The 21,466-nt window shown below is 40.0% G+C and overlaps 1 protein-coding gene across 2 annotated transcripts in view; it reads right to left on the bottom strand.

Annotated features, from left to right (window-relative positions):
• Positions 1-789: 789 nt before the first annotated feature.
• The window catches only part of polr3a (polymerase (RNA) III (DNA directed) polypeptide A), a 36,090-nt gene continuing 15,413 nt past the window's right edge, over positions 790-21,466 (bottom strand). The window contains exons 18-32 of one of the 2 annotated variants that reach the window (XM_061028019.1): positions 18,321-18,439; positions 17,876-18,013; positions 16,204-16,374; positions 12,178-12,291; positions 10,759-10,794; positions 10,309-10,395; positions 10,137-10,219; positions 8,493-8,663; positions 8,106-8,199; positions 7,850-7,942; positions 5,634-5,798; positions 4,328-4,492; positions 2,562-2,693; positions 1,762-1,894; positions 790-1,674 (exon numbers count right to left, since the gene is read on the bottom strand). In XM_061028019.1, coding sequence (XP_060884002.1) covers positions 1,526-1,674; positions 1,762-1,894; positions 2,562-2,693; positions 4,328-4,492; positions 5,634-5,798; positions 7,850-7,942; positions 8,106-8,199; positions 8,493-8,663; positions 10,137-10,219; positions 10,309-10,395; positions 10,759-10,794; positions 12,178-12,291; positions 16,204-16,374; positions 17,876-18,013; positions 18,321-18,439 — 1,850 coding nt within the window. In that variant the 3' untranslated portion in view covers positions 790-1,525. The remainder of the gene's footprint in view (positions 1,675-1,761; positions 1,895-2,561; positions 2,694-4,327; positions 4,493-5,633; positions 5,799-7,849; positions 7,943-8,105; positions 8,200-8,492; positions 8,664-10,136; positions 10,220-10,308; positions 10,396-10,758; positions 10,795-12,177; positions 12,292-16,203; positions 16,375-17,875; positions 18,014-18,320; positions 18,440-21,466) is intronic. The other variant, XM_061028020.1, reaches the window with a different exon arrangement.

Below are 21,466 nucleotides of genomic sequence, written 5' to 3'. Positions count from 1 at the left end.
TTCTCACTGCTGTAATTAACCATGGGGGGAAGTCACTATCACTTCTTTTATTAAGTAGTTGGCATTTCAGCCTGCAAGTATCTGGGACCGTCGGAAGTTTTTGGCTGACTGGGAAATGAGCAGTGAATGACACACCCATAATGAATTAACAGTTTCCAAATTACCACTCCAAACTCTAATTTGTATGCATGTTGTGAGGAAATTAAACAAGGTGTAGTGCAGAAAGGTTTGTAGACTGCTTATAGTGCACATGGGCAATATTCCCAAGAAAATCTACTCACAAAAGAGGGGAAAAAGGAGCTGATGATGAACAAGCTTTGTTCTAATTTAAACCCGAAAGAAAATTTGAAAGCGTAAAAATGTTTTAATCTTTCTGGGCTTTTAACTTAAAGGATGATTAAAGCCATCAGCGAGGAATGGATGTTCACTTAGCTAGAAGGCTAAGGACAATCACTCTAGTGTGGAAAAAAAACACTTAAATCAATCTCTGGGTCTGACCAGAATAGATCTGAGGGAATCACTTATATCCTTACAGACTATATAGATTATTCAATCAACTGGCAAACCACATCCCCCCCCCCCAAGCCTTTCAGCCAATGTGGCTAACCTGTCAAGACATCAAAATGCTGTGTGTTGATTGTATGTTTAATATGTTTATACTAACACTGCTTCCATAAATGATGGGTGTGATGATGTTGAAAAACAATTTGGCCAACAGTTTTCAATCTATTATTCTGGCTTTACATGTTAAATTCCCTCTATATATGGAAGAAAAAAAGATATAAGATATTCTAGTTCATGTATTTTTATTACATTATGTACAATATTATATTATATGAACTGCTTCCAGGAAGTTTGGATGATTTCAACCCTCAACAGACGTCTGCAGAACAAATACGTTTCTAAAAAGACAAACTTAACCCCATTCCTGATGTCACGTTTGCAAGTGTGAGTGAAAAGTCAACTTTTCTCATTTAAGCTCCTATGCAAACAAACAAGCAGTTTATAATGCAATGAACACACAAACAAGGCAAACATGAGGAGATCTACTTCATGATCAAGAGGTCATCTTAAGTCTGCAGTCTGCACACACAAAACACTGCAAAAAAAAAAAACAACAACCAGTGTTAGGTGCCATTATTGAGGGAACAAAAGATGACAGTAACAGAGGAAACACACCGTTATACAAACAATAAGCCAGAAAGAAATGTAAAAAACAGAAAAAGGTTTCAAGTACTGAAGTTTTGTCCTCAAAGTTTACAAAGTTCTAACTGAACACGATGAGCATCTTTAACATCTCCTACATGCTAATAAGCTTTCTTCTTGAAATGAAAATTGCAGCATCTGCATAAGCAATGTCATGGCAGAAAAGAAAGACGGCAACCCGTTGGAAATTAGGATCCCAAAGGAGCAAATTATCTGACACTTCTGCAGGCACTTCTGATTTTTCTCAAAATAATGTCAACCTGTGTAGACAGCAGGCTTCAGAGGGGGGGGGGGGGGGACGTGCTCTCTTTTCTTCTTGCTACCTAATCAGAGGTACATGAAAGTCTGGGCTGTCAAAGAGAAGAGGTCTTTTGACTGGAGAGGGATCCTTGTCCGCCTTGTGTAGGAGTTTAAAGAGTCCTGTTCCGATATTCATTGGAATCCCCATAATGATGCACTCAGAAACACCTGAGACAGGAACACAGGAAATGTTAAGAGCCAAAGAAAGGAAAAGAGCAGAGTTCATTTGTTTATAAAGGTGATGTAGCATTTTACCGCAGACGGAGTCTTTTTGACCAAAGTAGGCGGCGTCAAAGAGATGATCGGCCGTTTTCTCAAAGGAGGCCAGCATGAGGACGCTCTCCTTCATTTTGGCCAAACCGAACCTGGTGATCCCGAGAATCTCCCCCTTAAATGAAAAACAACCACATGCAGCAAGACAAGAAAAACATCACTATGGAGATAAATACTTTGACTGCTATGGTCATATCCAAAGTCAGTATAAAAAAAAAAAGAAGATATGACAGCTTCCCCTACTGACAATGTGAAGTATAGGCCTTAAGGCCCGCCTCCTCTCCTTAAGGCCCGCCTTCTCTATGTTCACAGAAGGATCAAGGGTCAAAGTACAGATTAAATCAATACTTTTCTCTCAAACATGGTTTCTGTCTTTATACTAAGTTCATATTGTGCTGATCTATGTATGTCAAAATGTTATTTTTTTCCTGAGAAGTTTAGTTTTATGTAGCTATTTGATGCTGTAAAAAGGAGCTGTAACTCCATGATTGACAGCTCTGTTGACAAATGAGGCTCATGCAGCGCTCCTTACTGGGTTAGCAGAGGAGAGGAGGAACAGGTAGCTAACAATGACGCTACAGGTTTGCTTCAAAGTTCAATGTGTGTTTTGGTTAGCAGAAGAGGCGGGACGTCAAAACCCCGACTCCACAGATTCTAGTTCCAAATGATGTCACAGGCAGAGCACAAGACGGTGGCGTTATTTTGGCTTCACATTCCTTCAACAGGAGGAGGCGGGGAGGAGGGAGGTGCTGTCTATCTTGACTTACAATCAACGGTCATACCTTGTAGGACATGAGATCCGCCAGCAGCATGACGTGACGCCGGTCTATGCTCATCCCGTGGTTCACCATGGTGTACTGGATCTCGTTGATGATGGTGGATCTAGCAGCTTCAATACCCAAAGTCTTTTCAACCTTGCAAAAAAAAAAAAAAATCACATGGTTGGTTTGGTAAGTCCATTTTAGGTAACTTTTGAACCAAGGTTATTCTGTTAGGTTTCTGAATACCTTTTGCTTTTACTTCTTCTTGCTTCATACTGAGCTAAAAGGATGTGTCCAAAAAGTGGAGCTGCCACTTAAAAGGTTCACTGCTGTTTTGATCTCCCTCATTGCACAGACACCACAGCAATTATTCAAGGCAACAGTATCCAAAGAAAGTTCTCTGGCTTTTTAATATTTCAAAGTATCCATTTCTCAGCAGAGCAGCTGACCTTTTCCACAGGTGTTTTTCACAGGTTTTCAGTTCCAGAGGACAGAAGAATGGTTTTCAATAAAGCACTCAAGGAAACTGAAAAGGAGCGGGTCGAACCTGCTGTGAAATCATAATTTTTTTACGGGACCGGCTAACAGGAAGAAAAGGTCAGTGAGTGCACGTATTATGAAATACGTCACACTCACACAGTCAGTTACAATAAAGCTGCTGTGATTGACAGAAAAGGCGAGTTCTTTCAACGCACTCCAGCTGAACAATGAACATCGTTTTGACTGGATTTTTCCACTTCAATGCCGAGTTGTTTGTAATGGGTTTTCCTACTGTCCAGAAAACTTCAGTTATCGGGCTCCTCTCCTCTGGAATTGTCTTCCGGGAGGCAGATACAGTCTGTATTTTTAAGAATAGACTTAGACCTTGAGTCTCTCTCTCTCTCTCTCTCTCTCTCTCTCTCTCTGTGTTGTCTGACCACGGCTGAATAAATCTAAGACGATCCACAGTCTGTTTCACGATTGTTCATCTGCTACAGAAATAACCCCCACCTAACACCCGTTAACTTCTACAAACACCTGCTCATGTTTCCAAGCCCGGCGCAGTCTAGGCCTGTGAAGACTGTTTCGTCATGAGCCAGGGATCCGGCCGAAGATTTCTGCCTTTTAATAAGGCAGTTTTTTTCTTACCACTGTAACTTTTGCTACTTTGCTAAAGTGCTCATGATGGATAGGCCGGATCTTTGTAACATAGCAATAAGTAAGGTCTTTTTACCTGCTTTTTGTAACATAACAATAAGTAAGGTCTTTTTACCTGCTCTTTGTAAAGTGTCTCGAGATAACACTTGTTATGAGTTGACGCTATACAAATAAAAGTTGATTGATTGATTGATTGATTGATGTTACGTGAGGGAGTCAAGCCCAGGCACAGTATCACTGTGAGGCTACAATTAACAAGTCTACAGTCTGATATCACAACCAACAGCTCCGTTTTTTTTACCTACAGGAGACTGGTTTAGCTATATAAAGGGACAGTTGAATAGAAACAAGCACAATTCACTTGTAAAAATGGCTAGTCTTTGTTTGAACATGTTCTTTTGGTATTTAAGAAACCAGGTTTCATCAGATTTGCATAAAATAAATAGATTTTTTAAATTAAATTCCCCTCGGCCCAACATTTCATTTAGTGGTTTAGCATTTCAGACCGATCCATACCATCTGTCATGGGTGCCATTTCAGTCCCAGACTTCATGTGGCAGCTGCAGGGAAGATCAATCATGACAAGGGCATACGTAGGGGTCTACTTTAATCTACGGCTCGACCGGCTTCAAACCTCCCTACACTGGTACCTCGTATGTATTGTTTGAAGTGGTCCTGCTCCCGTTAACTCCGTGCGTTGCCATGACGGCTCTCATGTTGTCCCCCTCCACCAGGAGTTTGTACTTGTTCTTGCCGGTCTGCTCGTCGATGTGGATGACGGCTCGGGAGACCTCAGGTATACCTTGAACCACCACCTTGAATGAGAACGAAGCCAGCATTTATAAAAATATATTTAAAAAAAAAAAACAGGAAATATTCAGGAAGGAATGTGAGTATCTCACAGCTCCACTGTTCAATAGTCTGTTTGATGTGGAAGGTACATTTTCAAATACAGAGAACTAAGAGTGTTAGTCATCACAATGACGTACATTCATTCTTTATTTCCTGCAGATTTCCTCTGAGGTCCCCGTTGCATTAAGGAGGTCACCCTCTTTTTAAATCATGTCTCAAAACTCACCTTTTTTAGAACCTTTTATGAACTGTAACAATGGCAGAAACAATACGATGAGTCCACACACCAGAAGCTGCTGCAATTAAATGGAATTTAATGGAATATCACATGTAACGTTTCGGGCCGTTGCCCTTCATCAGACAGGGGTTAGATGTCTGATGAATGTCTGTTTGGATGTTTTTTTGTCCAGCACCCAGTACTTAAACTTTCCCGGGTGTGCGTGCCTTTTTGACATTTTTGTAGAAACAACGCGATGCCCTGTCCTGCTTTTCACGCAATCAAATACAGGAAAAGGCATCGTCTCGTTTCTGCCTTGTATTTTATATCGTTGTTGATATTTTGGGGTGATTTTTGTCTTTATTGGACGGGACAGCTGAAGAAAGGTTTAGATGTGCCCTATTTTGATTGTATTTTTGAGGTGACCTTGAGGGTCCTGAGAGGCAACCTTAAATCAAATATATTATTATAGAAGATGCTGGAACAATTTATTAAATTGTTTTGCTTGATTTTGAGTGTTTTATAATACATTCAAATTGAGGAGGGACTTACTTTGAATTGCAGTGATGTCTACAGTTGATGTTAAATGACGTACTTTTTGTTAAGACTGTCAAACAAACTTCTCTGTTGCTTTTTTGGGGGGGGGGGTAGATCTACTACATTTGAAGTCTCACATTTTCTTTCTGGTATGAAATCATCGGTCTACACTTTGAAGGGGCCGATGAGCATCACTTGATAACATTTGATGCCCTTGGATATTCTTTAAGTGCTGCTGAAATGTGAAGTGTTTATGTTCGTCGATATCGATTGCTTACTTCAGTCTTTAATAAAAATGTCTTGAACAGAGGCAGAATGAAACAAACACTCCCAGCTTTCAAACATCACACCTTAGGAAGATCCTCTTTCAGCGTCTGCAGCACGTAGTACATGGAGCTTTTGCTGTTCTCCCGTGGGGACACGCACACCACCGCCTCGCCGTGCACCGCGATGTCTCCTGGCTTCACTCGGAGTTTGGACATGCAGATGGAGTAACGCACCGTTTCTGCGTTTACCTGAAGGGCAGGTTTAAGAAATGAAAGGCAAAGGTATCACTGTTATTCTCAGCATGTGAATGGACAAAAGGAAAAGAAAGAAGCAATGAATCAATACTGTATCTTTTTAAACTCATCTCCCATGTCGTCCTCTTTGTTGTGTTTGTGTCTTCGCCTCCCACTGAAACAAGACTCTGTCGAGACTTGATATTGATTGGATGGTAAGGTTTATGTGGCTTTTACACAAAAGAGGGTTCCAATGGGAAAATAAAGCTGGCCACCGTTTGAATGGAATTTTCAATCATACTCAAATCAAACTATTGTTCAATGTTAAGCTGGATGACTTACATTATCACATGGCTGTGTTATACTCTACTCTGATTGGCCGTTTACACTGAACAAAAGGTCTGCTATCCCTCGAGAGCACGCTATATAGGGAAAAGAAGAAACTTTTAATTTATAAAGTACAGGTAGGTTGTTTCTAAAGATGTGGCTTTAATCACAGACACGCGAGGACAAACTAATCATAAAATCCGGTTCATTTTCAGATTGGTGTGTTTACTGTGTGAATAAAGAAAGGAGAAGAGAACAGCTGTGAAAAGAGGTTAAAAGACGCAAAGGCTTTTCACTGAGAGAAAAACATCCAAAACTGAAGATGGTGCATTAAGATGAAACTCAACAGAGGGTGTTTTGGGTTATGGTGGTGTTTCTAAAGAGCAGGGGGAATGGGGGGAGAAAAAACGGAATTGAGTCAGACAGCGATTAAGTAGAAAAAGTCGTTCAGTTTCTGCGGTGATTCATGAGGATGTGTTTACCTCGTCTCGCTTCCCCCATCAGAGGAGTTCACGGTAGTGTGAGCAATGACGGCTAGCTCAGCTCATTTTAACAAAGCTGCTACATCAGCCGTTGCCATGGACGCAGCTCTAACTATAGATAATGGAAGACTATTTGTTTAGCTGGACATGTCAGCTAAACATGGGTGTTGGGTGTTTGCATTAGAAGACTTGAGGGTGTGCTGGTGGAGGAGCTCAGACAGGAGCCAGGTAATGGAGGGCTGTAGGGGATAATCAATCAATCAATCAATTTTTATTTGTATAGCGTGAACTCATAACAAGTGTTATCTCGAGACACTTTACAAGAAGCAGGTAAAAGACCTTACTCTTTGTCTGTTAACATTACAAAAGAGCAGGTAAAAAGACCTTACTTATTGCTATGTTACAAAAAGCAGGTAAAATGAGGAGTTTGAGTTTGATACGATGTGGGATGGGGCGCCAGTGGAGGTTATGAAGGACGGGGGTCGTGATCACGGCTGTGGGAGTGCGTGAGAACGCTGGATATAATCAAGTTTCTTGAGTGTTTTGGATGGTGACATAGATGAAACTGTTACAGGAGTGTAGTGTAGTCTGGAAGTGAGAAATGAGTGGGTGAGGGTCTCAACGATCTATAGGGGCAGTGGTGTTCCCCAATCTCTGGCACCCTTATTACTGGGGTCACGGAAAAGTTTGGGAACCCCTGTCAGAGGCCAAGACTTGTGTCGGGGTCCTGCTCACCCTGTTGTGGTTCCATTCTACTCTGCTCACTATACATTATCCCTTACTGAACCCCTATTGGCTACTGGTCTGACCAAGTAGTAACGTCACAGGATTTTATTTTTATTGAGTTTTTCTTGTTTGAGCATAGTCTTTAACGTTCATTATAACATAAACGACTAAGAGATGATACACTGCAAGCAGCGTTATTAAAGCAGAAATAAACCCAGGCGGGATGATGATGCAGGACCCCGGCGGGGAGCGCAGGATGAAAACTGATGAAACTGTTTTTGCCTTTAAACTAGTCATTAACATTTATGGAATGCATAAATGTAATAAATGGAAATTGAGAGTAAAAATTGTAGCTACGTCTCCAGGTTCCACTGAGTCAGCAATTATTTAGGTAAATGATCTTTTCAAAGCTGACAGGAGTGGTAGCAAAGCAAAAAGTTCAACGTAACTTGGAGCAAACCAGAGCTTTAATACAAGACGGTTTTGAAGAATGAGTAAAAAAAAAAAAAAAAAATCAGAGAGATGTGATACCTCTAGTCGCAGCAGCCTGATTCTCTCCAGTGACAATTTCACCAGGATGAAACAGTCGTCAGGTAGAAAGACCTCTTCGATGTACTCAGAAATCTATCAAGGAAAATAAAACATATCAGCTTCAATAAGAGCTCATTACTTCCACTTCTCACACTTTCCCCATTTAAAGCTCCCCCGCATCCTTTGAGTATGCTCCTTTGATGTATCAGCCCTATAAAAGCAGTGTTTTTTTTTAAAATGCAGCAGGTTGAAATACCTCTCCCAGCAGAGTTTTCTCAATCCTTCCCTTCACCAGCCTCCCGAAGTCAGCGTCATCCTCCACATCCAAATGAGCGGTGATTATAGGTGTGCTGAGAAGGGAGGAGAGGTGTGAAACAGATTAATCCAAACCAATTAGATGTGTTTTCACTGCTGCGAAACAACGAGCCAATCCTGATGAGCTCATTCCGCTTAACACACATTAGTGATTCAAATGATGCTTCACTGAAAGAGGTTTAGGCCCTTTAAAGAGCTGCAGGGATGTCTGAGCTGGATCCATGAGCCATCTTTGAAAAGATAAAACAGCTTCTTCTTTCCTTCCTCAGCCATAAGGACAGAGGGAAGATAATGAAACAGAGGGAGCGGAGGGGTTACGTAATCCTACCTGATGTTCTTTGAGGCATTGATGATCTCTTTGATGCGAGGGACCCCCAGAGTGATATTCATGGAGGCTACACCGGCGAAGTGGAAGGTTTTCAGGGTCATTTGAGTGCCAGGCTCTCCGATGCTCTGGGCACAAAGAGCTCCTACCGCTGAGCCGGGCTCCATCTGAGCTCTACATGATAAACACACGACTTTCAGCTTGCATTGAACCAAAGCATCATCAGAGCACAGAGTACAAAGGGACTGGTTTGAACACAAGTCCAAACACAGTTCCAGAAATCTTCTTTAGCTGCAGTACTAGCATGGCTTCTGTTAAGCAATGGCAGTCTGTCAGGAGCGATGGTATGGATATCCATGAGGTTGACATTTGTCTCACAGAAATTAATGAAGTAAGACAAATAGCAGTCCTAGAGCAAACACAGGTTTATTAGCAGGGGTGTGTCCAGACTTTATGAACTGGGGTGGCACTGACTTATGCAGGGGTGGCCTGAAGTTTGCATTTATTTAGCCCTTCTGTCTGCACTCATCACATCAACTTTTGAGTATATATACGTCTTCTAAGCTTCATTCTTCAAGGACTAAAAGAATTTGTTAGTGATGTATTATGAATCAGCCAACTTGCGCTGCGAGCCAACAAGAGCCCTGTACCTCTCCTGAAGGAATTTCATGAATATAAATGTGAGTGTGAACATGATTCTAACACACGAGAGGAACAGGATGCATGTAGCCCTGCAGAACAATCTACTCTTTATTGCTGTAAAAAGGTCAGAGGTTGGGTTCTTTTCTGATGAGAATATGGATTAAAGAAAGCTGTAACGCCGCTGTCACAGCGAGGAAGCCGAAAAAGGCACCAAAGCACGCTGTTCTGCTGAGCATATTCAGGTGATCATATGAATATGACTATTTCACTTTTCACAATTCTGTTTGATAAGAGGGAAGTCATCATGTATTCTGATTATAATTATTTGCAATGCGGCTGCCACCAAATCAACCTGAATATGATTTCATCTTTGGTATTCCAAATTTGTTCATTTCTAGACGCACATTTTTTTCTCAAAGAAAATGTCACCTCCTCTGTTTTAATAACTGCCGGGATCAGTATCTTCTCGCTGCCACTAAACACAACTTTGCATGGGCACATGCGTTTCATTTGAGCAGAAATATTACCTTTTGACACTTTCATGTCTAGCTGAAATGGAAAAACAAGCAGAAACAACAAGAAGATGATCAGCTCATCCGTTTGTTTGGGGAACAGCTGTGTCTGTATAACTCAGGCTTTAAGGTGATAATGAGAAGGATTTGTATGTAACTCGTTTTTAAATGCTCTGTTCCAAGTGTGGAGAAAGTGAAACTCAGCCGTGAAGCAAGCTATGGACGGAATAAAAATGCAATGAATCAAAGAAATATAACCATGTTTTTACCATGGTTTAACAATCCTGCAGGAAGGGATTCAATTCTGTGTGAATTCCGCTTAGACCAGGCTTGAAACAGCCGTGCCTTTGCACATACAAACAACCTGTCCTGCTACATCGAGGATGCGGGCAGATAACAAACACTGTCTTTTGTTGTGAACCAGCCCACTGGCATTAGTTACAAACCTTGTTATTTCTTTCTGCCTTCAGAATAAAACACGTGGATTTTGTACCTCATGTACTTGTCTCTGCAGGTTTCAAGGAACCTCTCCAGCTGGGTGGGGGTTATGCGGTCCAGCTGATAGAGAACTTTTGGCTGCAATACAAAGTGCACAGAAAAAAACATTGAGCTTCAAATATAGCTTTCTGTGTTCTGCACATAATCTTACTATGGGTGGGGTCTACCTCGCTGGTGCCGTTATCGTTGATGCCATACTTGTCTCTGGTCTTCTTTATCCTTTCTGAGATGCTCTTGATGAATTTCTTTATCTCCTAGAGTCGGGGGAAAGAGAAAGTTTCAGACTTTCCATTCAGAACTTTTCAAATTTAACAAGGAAGTGTCACCAAACTTTATGCTGTTCGGCACATGAAACAACATCATGCAGTTGTTAGATTTTACAGTAAAAAGACTTACAGAGTAAACAATCCAAATGAATCACATTAAGCATTCTGTTTTAAAACAAAGTTTAAAGAGTGCAGTCACATATGAAAATGTGAATCTTGCCACGTTGACAAATGGTGAATGTTTAAGCACAAAATGAGGTTAAGGCTTAAATTATTTATCAGTCCCAACTTTTTTCACACCATTCTCAGTTCAGATTATTAAAAACACTCCAGCATGCTTTGTCACTGTACCTCCAGGTACTTCTCTGAGCCTGTCTCAGTTAACTCCTTCACGAAAAGGGAGGAAGAGGTTCACATATTACTGCCATAATATCAAGAACTAAATCAAACTTGTATATAACGAAAGCCTTTTCTCTGTGTCCTAAACTTCAGGAAGCCCAAATGTGTGTCTTGAGGGATCCCATTAACTTTTCAGTATCGCGTAGGTGTTGCCAAACAGCAGATTTTTTTGTTGTTTCATGGTAGTGCTCAAGGGCGACATCTACTGGATGAAAAAGTCGCACATTGTTCCTTTTAGTTGTAAGAAGAAAAAAATGAATATCTTTCTGGAGCTGCAACGTGTCAACCTTCTGCATTCCTGCTCAACATAGAGTGTTTTTTTTTAAGTCCTCCCTTGATAGAAGCTTTTCATTCAGGTCAAATATGTACAGTGGCTGGGGGGTGCAAAACAAAATTTTAGACATATTTACATTTTGAAAAACATTTTTTCATTTCATAACATAAAATTGCAAAACCAAAACTCTTTTACCAAGGAAAAAACACATTTACATTTTAAATAAAACAAACTACAAGATGTGATTCACTTTTATAAGTGCAGAGAAAAATTTACAAACGACCGAATCTTGACGGAAAGGGAATGTACCAAATGCCGGAAGTGACCCGGAAGTGACTGAGTGAGGGGTGATTTTGTTTGTTTTGGCGTAAAAACTTGGCGGACAGTGATACGGAATGATACCGTCATCTTTACAGTCTATGAGTGATACAGAGTTTGTGGTGACAGAAAGATGATTTTGTATCACTGTCTGAAAAGTGTTAAAAGTGTTTTGTAATTTAGTTTTATAAAATGTCAAAATGTTTTTCAAAATATGAGACAAATTTACATTTCGTAAAAGTGTTTCACACTTTGTAATTTTGTTTTGCACTTCTCAGCCACCGTAAATATGCACCTGTTATAGAATCACAGTAATATGTATGACATACTGTATTGCATTTGATGTAATTTTATAGTTGTTGTTTTTGATGTATCAATAGCCAAGAGAAAGTGTGCTCTGTGAAAGGGCTGTGTGTTTTTGCTGCACTGCTCATGTTACCACAAGATTGCACAACAACACTTTACTGCTTTCAGGATTTGTTTTTTGTTTGTTCTTAATCAAGACCAAAAAGGTACAATGTGTTTCTCTCTGCACATGTACTACAAAACAAAGACAAACACTCAGCACCGAGTATGTTCAGCCTTGATAGAGTTCCATTGTTTTCAGAGTTGATTTCTATTCTTAAACTTCCCATCGAATAGAATGACCCTCTTCACATTTATATTCATTTTCCTGCCTTTGCAAAAATAATTCCATTTAGCACCAAGCTCTCTAAAGTTCTGTGAAAGTGAAAGCAAAGAAAATGAATGAAAATAAACAAGTACTCAGATGAGTTTACCTCCAGGAAGCTGTCTCTGCAGCACTTGAAGTCCGCTCTCTTCATGATGCCGTCCGCTGTGAGAACGAGCTCGTTCTGACTGAGTGCAGGCTCATTGGGACATGTGTAGACAGCCTGATAGAAAAGGAGAGGATCAAAAGGAGATAATTAGTAGCCAATCATGCAGGAGCACTAAACTGCAGTTTAATGGTTCCCATTAGAGCCATTATCTAAGGGTTAGCAGCTTAGATAGCTAGCTGACACTACTTTCAACCTCAGCAGAAAGAGAAAATGGCATTTTGACTAGGGCAGTACAAATCTATCAAACAGAGAAGTTAAAAACAATTGTAATTCCTGCAAACCCATGCCTCGTTTCATTAGTCACATTTTGAAGTTCAGTCATTAGACCTTTTAAAATGCCATGGGATACAAGAGGGCAGCTTAGCCGTTATTTGAAAATGATTCCACAAAATGGGTGTAGTGATACTCAAAGCCGTATTTTACCATTAAGTCCTACCTAACACCTTAGTACGGTATTTCCGAAGTTACAAAATTTTGGGATCTTGTTTACGGTTTGTATTCTTTGTAGACATGAGAATGGTCATGACCAGGGCCAGCCAACAGAGCTAAACAGCTCACAACGGTAAGTCTGAAAACTGGGACCTAAAATAAAGCAAAGGGCGCTGTGATATAATCAGCAAAAGGAGGCTTCAATACAATAACACAAAAACTGAATTCTCTGCATTAAATTTTCACATCCTAGAAAAATTCAAACAGACATTATCAAAACTCTTTATCCCGAGGTTAATAATCGATCTCATTAATGACTGAAGTGATAGAAACAGAGAACGCTACTGCTTCTCTCTGTTCAGCTGAATTCTCCCTGACTCCTGAAGAAATGATCACTTTACAGACTCTCACCCGTCTGCCTCTGTCTCTCTCTGCCTCTGTTAACGCTATTTGTGTTTGCAAAGAGTTTTTATCATGTTTATATCAGTTAATTATCGATATGAATCTATCATATTTCCTGCAAAGTGAAAGCCTACTTCTCACATCAGGTCAGACTTTTGAATAAAGCGCTCATACACTAGGTTCAATCATTTAAAGGGATACTTCAACCATTTGCATTAAGCTTTGTATCATTAGAAACCTGGTAGTATTTTTGAATGGTCGATGATTCCCCCCCTCATTTTCCCCTGAGATGGGAAATCTTTGTATTTCTAAGTCTGAAAAGGAGCTTCCAGTGATTTTTGCGTCACTGGAAGCTGTTGCGGTTAGCGGGGTGAGACTACAACGCTAGTTCCTCATATTTTCGACCACTGAAGCTACAGACCAATCACAGATCAGTGGGTGGGAACTCACTCCCAGAATCGAAACTTAACGTCCACCATATTGCTTGGAAGCTATGCTAACAGGCTCTATGCACTCTTAGTATCATCGGCATAAAGACAAACTTTACAATTTTCTCGCCAATACCCAGCCTTACTAAAGACTAAGGACAGAAATATTGATATCACTTTATTCATTTAGATATCAATGTGATGTATGCTCAACGTGTTATATAATAACACCAATACATTTGCTTGCACCGTTAGATGTAATCATCTTCAGATAGCGAGACAGTCATCTGTCGATCAATAAAAGAACAAATATAGGGAGGAAAAACAGAGGTGAATTAACTTATAGTTACTGTTGCTTTAACTCTGATATATTTCTTCTTTGCTAGTACTCTTTAAAGCAGCAATAAATTGAATTGATGTGTATTTATATGTATCTATTGTGTGTAAAGTGTGTGCCATATTTTTGTCAATTAAATCCATCGTTTCCTTGCACAGAACAAATCAGAGAGCAGGTGTTTTTCCAGCAGAGCTCACCCTTCTCTGGAATCAATCTTGTCTCGGTGTTATTAATTGCACGCTCTCATCACAGTTGGCATTTAAAGCTGATAGCAGACAACTTATTGCGCTGTAAGAACAAGGTAATACAGGAAAAGCCTGGGGGACTACATCAATCTATTCCTGATTGTAGTAATTAAGAATTCCACAATGAGGATGGAAAATAGTGTCTATTTGACAGACTTAACTCAGGCAGTTGTCTTGATTAAAAAAACTACAGCTTTCAGGTAGTTAGTTTTACTCCTGTTTTCACGACTGTAACAAATAAAGCTTCATATAAATCATCTGTTTTTTTGTTGACGTTTGTTGAAGTATTTTGAGGCTTCCGAGTTCATTTTGAAAGGATACAAATGCTCAACTTTGAGTGCTTTAAATATAAGAACAACAAAACTTTAAGTCTGAGCAATTTGACATAACCTCTGTTTTTTTAACACTACTAACTATTTAATCTAATCTAAATTTCTAAGAAAAGGACTCAGCCAAGCACTCCATATTTCTGCAATGAAAACCAATTTAAACTTCCTGTTACTGGGCTTTCATAGCTGCAAGATTTGTCAATTAATAGATGATAATTTAAATGTAATCTCAGCTCTACAGCTTGTAAAGGAAAATGTATTCTGCTGATTTTCGAAAAATAACGCTATTGTGAACTGTCTGTGACATTTACTAAAATGACGGTGGTCAGGCCACGCCTGGTGAATATATCAGAGGTTTCTGCATGACCTCTCCTTTCTACAAGAAACATCTGCTTTTGTTTTGTTGAATGGGACATGAACTGTCTGGGTTTTTGCTTAGCACCAAATTCTTTATCTGCCCTACAACAGAGTTTGTCTATTGTCTATCCCTTTGACAATGTATAAAAGTGTTTTTCCCCCTTGTCCCTTTGAGCGTCTCTGCAGACTGATCACTAGCTGCACTCTGCATTGTTTCTCCTTCTTGCGAGAATCAAACTCACAGGCAGGGGGTCTCCCGAGGTAAGACGTGACGTAAAAAAAGAAGATGTGGAAGTAGTGGACGAAGCAATCGTAAAGTAAACAGAGTCCTATGCTATAATGACAATATTTGCCTTTATATTAATGCTACATGTGGTCCGGCAGAATCACAATAAAGGAGCGGAGAAGAACATACTGACGAACAGAAAACATAATGCAGCCGTTTAATGATGTGCGCTGGGGTGATGGCAGATATAATGGTGATAAATGCGGGTGGTAGGGCCCCCAATAATTTCTTGCCTGGGGCCACAGTAGACTCTAGAATCCCCACTGACCGCCACGGCCCCCTTCTTTTAGTCATCTTGGACTCGAGACAGCGAGGCATCAGGTTAAACACACCTTCAGCTATAATGATAATGCTAACATGGCTGCGGTCGGCTAAGTGCAGTGCAGCGGAGCAATGTGGTCTGATGCATCGATTAAATGACTAATTTCAACACCACTAGTTATCGTCAATATCATTACGTGTGTAGATGTTCATGAAAGAGCTGGATCTTTAGCCTTTTTCCTTATGGTGCAGAGGGACTGTCCAGATCGAAGTTCAGTGAGAGATAAGAAAAACATCAACTCTGGGCATGATCACAATATTTTTCCTTTTCTTATTCATTCTCGCTCGTCTTCCAGCCTTACCCACATTCCATATTGATTTTTTTAAGCTCTTCATCCAGGCCAAGTTGACTGAGCCTGTGGAAATGAAGTCAACAGGGCTTCCTTCTCCCATACCGCCCCAGAAATAAACTGATGACCCTTTAACAAGAAAAGTTTCTTTTTGTTTTGTTGTTTCATTGATTGGTAGCATGTCAAAAAGTAGTGTGCAGTGCTCATTTTTGACCATGAAGGTTTAGATATTAGGGACACAAGAGACCAAACAGAACAACAGTGGAGAGACGATTTAAAAAAAATAAAAAAGGAGGGAAACTGCAATAACAAGAGTAAAGAAAAGGTACAAAAGAGAGAGAGGGAGAGCTAGGTGGAAATAAAGTAACTATTGAAAATCTGTGTTTGTGCTGTAAAGGAAGGCCATATCTGTGTCTAAAGATGGAGAAGAAAACAAATGAAATGAATGATACATTAAAAAAGTTTAGACAAAAATAAGAAGACATTTAAATAATTTCCAAGCCAAGCAAGTCCTTAGTTGATGTCTTCCTGACTTTACTCACCCGGATGTTGTCCAGGACTCTCTTAAACTCCAGTGGCTCATCCTTTCCCTCCATGGCGGCGGGGTCCAGACCATCTCCGCCATAAATAAACTGGATGATGTCGCCGGTGGAGCTGCGTACCGTCAGGTCGTACTGTGAGCACAAATCCTCCAGGGACTTGACCAGACGCCTCTGTGCAGCAGAAAAATAAATAAAGTCGGGTAAGGCATAGAGCCGGCACATTGTGAAAGCAAACTGTATTTGCACTGAGCTGAAAAAACAAAAACCTCAGGCGTTCAGGTTTTTCTATATTACATTTAGATACGCTTCCCAATCAAGCCATTAGTGTCTCTGAAGCCCTGTTCAGACTGACGTTTCAAGCAGTAATATTTACGCCCGTGATGATAAGCGATAGGATACTCATGATGCCTCTAAACCTTAAATGACTGTAAAAACAATAGTTTCTCTTTTTGCTTTGTTTCTGGTCTCTATCGTCTCAGACAGGCATTTTATAAACGTTTCTCTTGAACTATGAACCAGATTTCCTTTAAATCAATCAATCCATCAAACTTTATTTATAGAGCACCTTTCAGATAAATTCAGCTGTAGTTTAAAGTCCTGCATACGGGAGCAAAAAAAGTAATCTATGAACAGACTTTGAAAGGCCTTTGACTTGTAGAGAAAATACCAAAGCCTTGACAAACTGGTGATGTGGAGTTCCATAAAGGTCACATATTATCCTCCTTTAGTTTTAATGAGTTTCAGAGGTTCCAAAACATGTCTGTGAAGTTTCTTGTTAAAAAATCACTCTGATCCTTTTTTACTATATAAACCCCTCTATTTCAGCCCTGCTCAGAACAGGCTGTTTCTGTGTCTGTAGCTTTAAATACAATTTAGCTACGTTCAACCATGACCTCCTGGGTTGGCTTGGATGCCCTTTTGTTTGCGGTGAGGAGGCCGACTCAGAGAGCAGAACAAACACCTAGCTGTGGGAGTGTCACCAACCTGGGGGAGGGGTTACTGCCCTTTGTGATGTCATGAAGGGAAAATCTCCAAACGGCCTGTTTGAGCACACATTTTCTGAAAAGTGGAGCAGGCTAAAGATGGAGAGGACGGACTTCTCTCTTAATAATAATTGGGGGGTTTGAAGACAGGCTAGGGACGCACAACATGGTTAAGTGTAGTTTGCATAATACGTGACCTTTAATTGTTTAACAGATTTATTTGTATTGGTTTTCTTTTTCTATAAAACAGTTAGATATTCATTATTAATGTATTCTATTTTCAGTAGTTAGTAGCAACTCAATGCATGACATGAATATCATACAAAGTGGCTTCACAACCATGTATAAATCAAGGGTTGGGGGCTGTTTCAGAGGCTTCTTCAAATAGACCACACTAATATATAAGCGCCTGTGTTTGGTGCTTTTGAGCCATGTTTTTGTCCAGAGTCTGAGCTGGATGGGTTTCTTAATTAAAGAAATAACAGCATTTGCTATAAAGTGATGAAGGAATAGTTGGAACTGAGAATAAAATACAAAAAAAACACACAGTACATTCAGTGTTTGCAAGTCCACATGCAACTGAACAAACATCAAAGACATTAGAGAGAATAGCGCAGGAGGAGGTACGGTTCCATTTGTCTCTGGGACAACAGCCCACAGTGAACAGGGGAAATATCCTCAGGTATTACCTGCATGTATCCAGTCTCTGCAGTTTTCACAGCTGTGTCCACCAGTCCCTCTCGACCAGCCATGGTGTGGAAGAAGAACTCTGTGGGCGTCAGGCCGTCATAAAAGCTATCAGCGACAAAGCCTTTAGCAGCAGGCAGCTGTGGAAGTTCAGTCATTAAGCAACAGGTTTCTGGACACGTGAAGCTGAAGTGTCAATGTTATTGTTGAATCCTAATGTTTTTATCCAAACAGTTTCTTTCATTATTTAAAGAGCATTATTACTACTCATGACATGATTCTTATACAAAACTCATACTTAAAGAGAGACAGTGATTGATTGTATTGCCCTTTTGATAAAGCTAATCAGAGGCTTTTGTGTGTGCAGCAGCTATTTTCAAGTTCTAATAATGATACCACTTAATGAAATGAAGCAACTTCATAAAAATCCATTTGTTGGGTTCTTACCTTTGAGTGTTTTTCGAAGTGAGGCAGGGAGCGGTTCTCAAAACCATCAGGCACTCGAGAGCCACTTATGGCCTGCTGGCCCACACAGGCGATCATCTGAGAGATATTAATGAAGGACCCTACAGGGGTACAGGCAAGATGAGAAAAGGTAAGACACCGCTGCGACTGTCAACAAGCTCAAACAAGGTCCAACTATGACAGCACAGAAAAAAAGCAATCTCATGTCAAGTGAAGAGAAACTTAAAAGTCTGTGTCATTAACAACAGGTGTAGAGAAAGCTCATACAGAGGCATCGCTATTCATTCTGTTTCTGTTTGTACGAATTCTCAGGAATTCATTCATCTTGGTCATTTTGTGGACATATTATTTTAAATCTGTGTACCATCTTAGGCTCATTCTTCCTTTAGGTCTTGTAGGCTGAACTATGACACCTCATAGCAGCAGATCTATATTAGAATCGGAGCCAAGTGTATGTTGTGAGCTGAAAATGTAATATGATTTGTTGAGGCTGAAGGAGTCTGTCTGACCTTTACAAGTGAAGGTTGTGTCTTCTTTCTAGCCTATTAGAAGTGTATCCAAATGGATATTAATCTGTAGGCTGTACCTGCTAACATTGACTGTTAACCATTTGTGTTCTGTTGCTGTTCTGTCTGATCTCGGCTGAATACATCCTAAAACAATCCACAGCCTGTCTCGCGATTTTCCACATTGAACATTCAACAACTTGAAACGCCTCCACCTGACAGTTTGCTATTCTGCCACACAAGTCCTCCTTCTCCCAGCTTTCCAACGCACAGTTCTTGAAGACAATGTTGCACCGTTAGTCATTGCGGTGTTGATCTTGTCACACAGTTCTCGTGAGGTCTTTCTTTGGACCTTAAGAATTTTAAGATGCTTCACTTGTCTGTCTGAAAGTTGATTTTTTTTCTACCTCTCCCCTTTTGGTTGTGGTGTGAATTGGTGGCATCATGGCGGTCTGATGATTCTTGTTTTTCGTAAGGAAAATGACCTAAATCTCCGTACGATGGCTCTATTCTATGGTTGATGGAGCATAATGATGACTGTAGACATTTCATTCGTTTTATGGGCATTTTAATGGCCAATTCAACACAAACAACTGAAACCCGAAAGTGTTCTAATAATTTTGGCCACCGCTGTATGTATTTTTTAGGTGTATTTTCTTGTTAATTTTTTCCTTTGTCAGGAAATCAGAGAGACAGGAAAGGCTGGTGGAGGAGAGAGTGGGGGAAAACAAGAGCTGAGGCCAGACTTCAGCCTACAGCCACTTCTATTCAAACTGAAACCTCTGAACATGGGGCGCACGACATGTCCCGCCAGGGCTTTAAAGAAAAGCACAGCTTGTTCAGAACTCATCACGTAACCTGTTTCTTTTACTTGTTTAGAAAGCTTTACACGACCTTGCTCATTGTCATTTTACGTTCCTGCCAGATAACTCAGGTCTTCTCCGAGCATTTCTCTCTCTCTTTTTTTTTTTTTTTTTTAAATCTTCTTCTCCTTTTTTTGGTCTTTTTATTTTATTCTTCTTTTGTTTCTCATCAGTTTCTTCCTTCTACGGAACACTTTTGGCTGCATGTTACGTATTAAAGGCGCTTAACTAATAAAGTTGGTAAGAAATAAATCTTTAATAGTGAGACAGAAAATCAGGGGAAAAAGGTAAAGAGAGTTGGAGGGCAACATTGGGCAAATTTTAATTGCTCTGAATTGAATCAGAGACTGTGTAAATGTGTGTTTTTGTATTTGAACCATCAGGCTTCAAGGCCATTTCAATTATGAACGAAAGAAAAAACACAAACGGATTAAATGTCAGTGAAAAAAATATATTATTTGCCTTTTTTTTTTTTTTTCACATCTTCTAAGATGATGTCAAGAACACTTACTCGTTTACTGAGGTGTGCTGAAAGTCAGTTTCAACTTGTTGAGTTGTCTTTTCATTTTGAAGGATTAAACTTAAACACGGTTTGTGTTTTCACTTTTTTTTCATGTTTCTCTCATTATCCCTCGTCTTTGAGTGATTAAGATTCTTGTGATCTAACAACTAACTTTTCTCTCTTCAAAACATCTTTATCTACTTTTATATAAATATGTAGTCCTGGTTTTTATTATTTGGTCATCTTGCATCCTTAAATAAAAGTAAAAGCCTTTAACTCAATATTGGCAGACTTACAGCTAGGGCCTAGTGTGCTCAGAGCTGAATTGAAGAAAACCCTTTCCATTGTGAAGATCTCATTCATTATGTTCTTTCCCTGAAATGTATTACTTTAAATGGAACACGGAGGCCACAGACTCTGGATGGGGCCTGACACACAGTCGTATCTAAATGAAATCAACTAGTCTGCAGAGATTTTGATAGAGGTCATACATCTAATGTCCACCGGGACCATTTCCCCAAATACAGGTAGGTTAGGAACCAGCATTCATGTCATGAAATAATGGAGCACTCATCCCCTGCTGCTTTTTGGAGATTGGTTGAGGAGGACAAAGTCTCGAGAGGATAATCCTAACATGACTCTCCATTGTACTTCTGCGCCATTTTACCTACTTAAAGGTCTTGCCTCAGCCTTCATAAAAACAGGTTGCTCCAAAAGACATAGAGCAAAATACTTAGAATTTATTATTAAGCACAGAAGATAAAGACTTTGAAGGTTGGTTAATGAATCGAATCAGCCCAGAAGTATTTACAACCTTTAATGGGATGTTTTTGTGCTCCATTGTGCACAGGGAAAAAGTTTTCCTTGTATAAAAATCAGTTCTTTGCCTTTCTGAGTTTGTGAAATATTGCAAAAAGTTTAAAGTGAGCAATGTTTAGATTACACATACAAGTGTGGCAAACTTTCATTTGACTCAATTGTGTTTGTTTTGGGGATCAGAGGGAAGGTACACAAGTTAACAGTCAGTGTCGTATCATTCTTATTAAAGGTGCACTGATAGATCGGCAAGTTTGCAGCCTGCTCGGCCCTGAACTGGTGACCAAATATAGCTGAATTAATGCCGATCTCAGACTTACACACGCATTTGACACAGGTATGCCGGTTTTCTCCCAATAATGCATGGCTCATAGCCTATGAGAATATGGATCAATGAGTGCAAAAAAACAAAAAACAAGAAACATTTCAACCATCACGCAA

Source organism: Labrus mixtus, chromosome 21 (genome assembly GCF_963584025.1).
Source record: "Labrus mixtus chromosome 21, fLabMix1.1, whole genome shotgun sequence".
Classification (NCBI taxonomy): domain Eukaryota; kingdom Metazoa; phylum Chordata; class Actinopteri; order Labriformes; family Labridae; genus Labrus; species Labrus mixtus.
The sequence above is the reverse complement of the archived record's forward strand: the minus strand, read 5'-3'. Positions and strand labels throughout refer to the sequence as shown.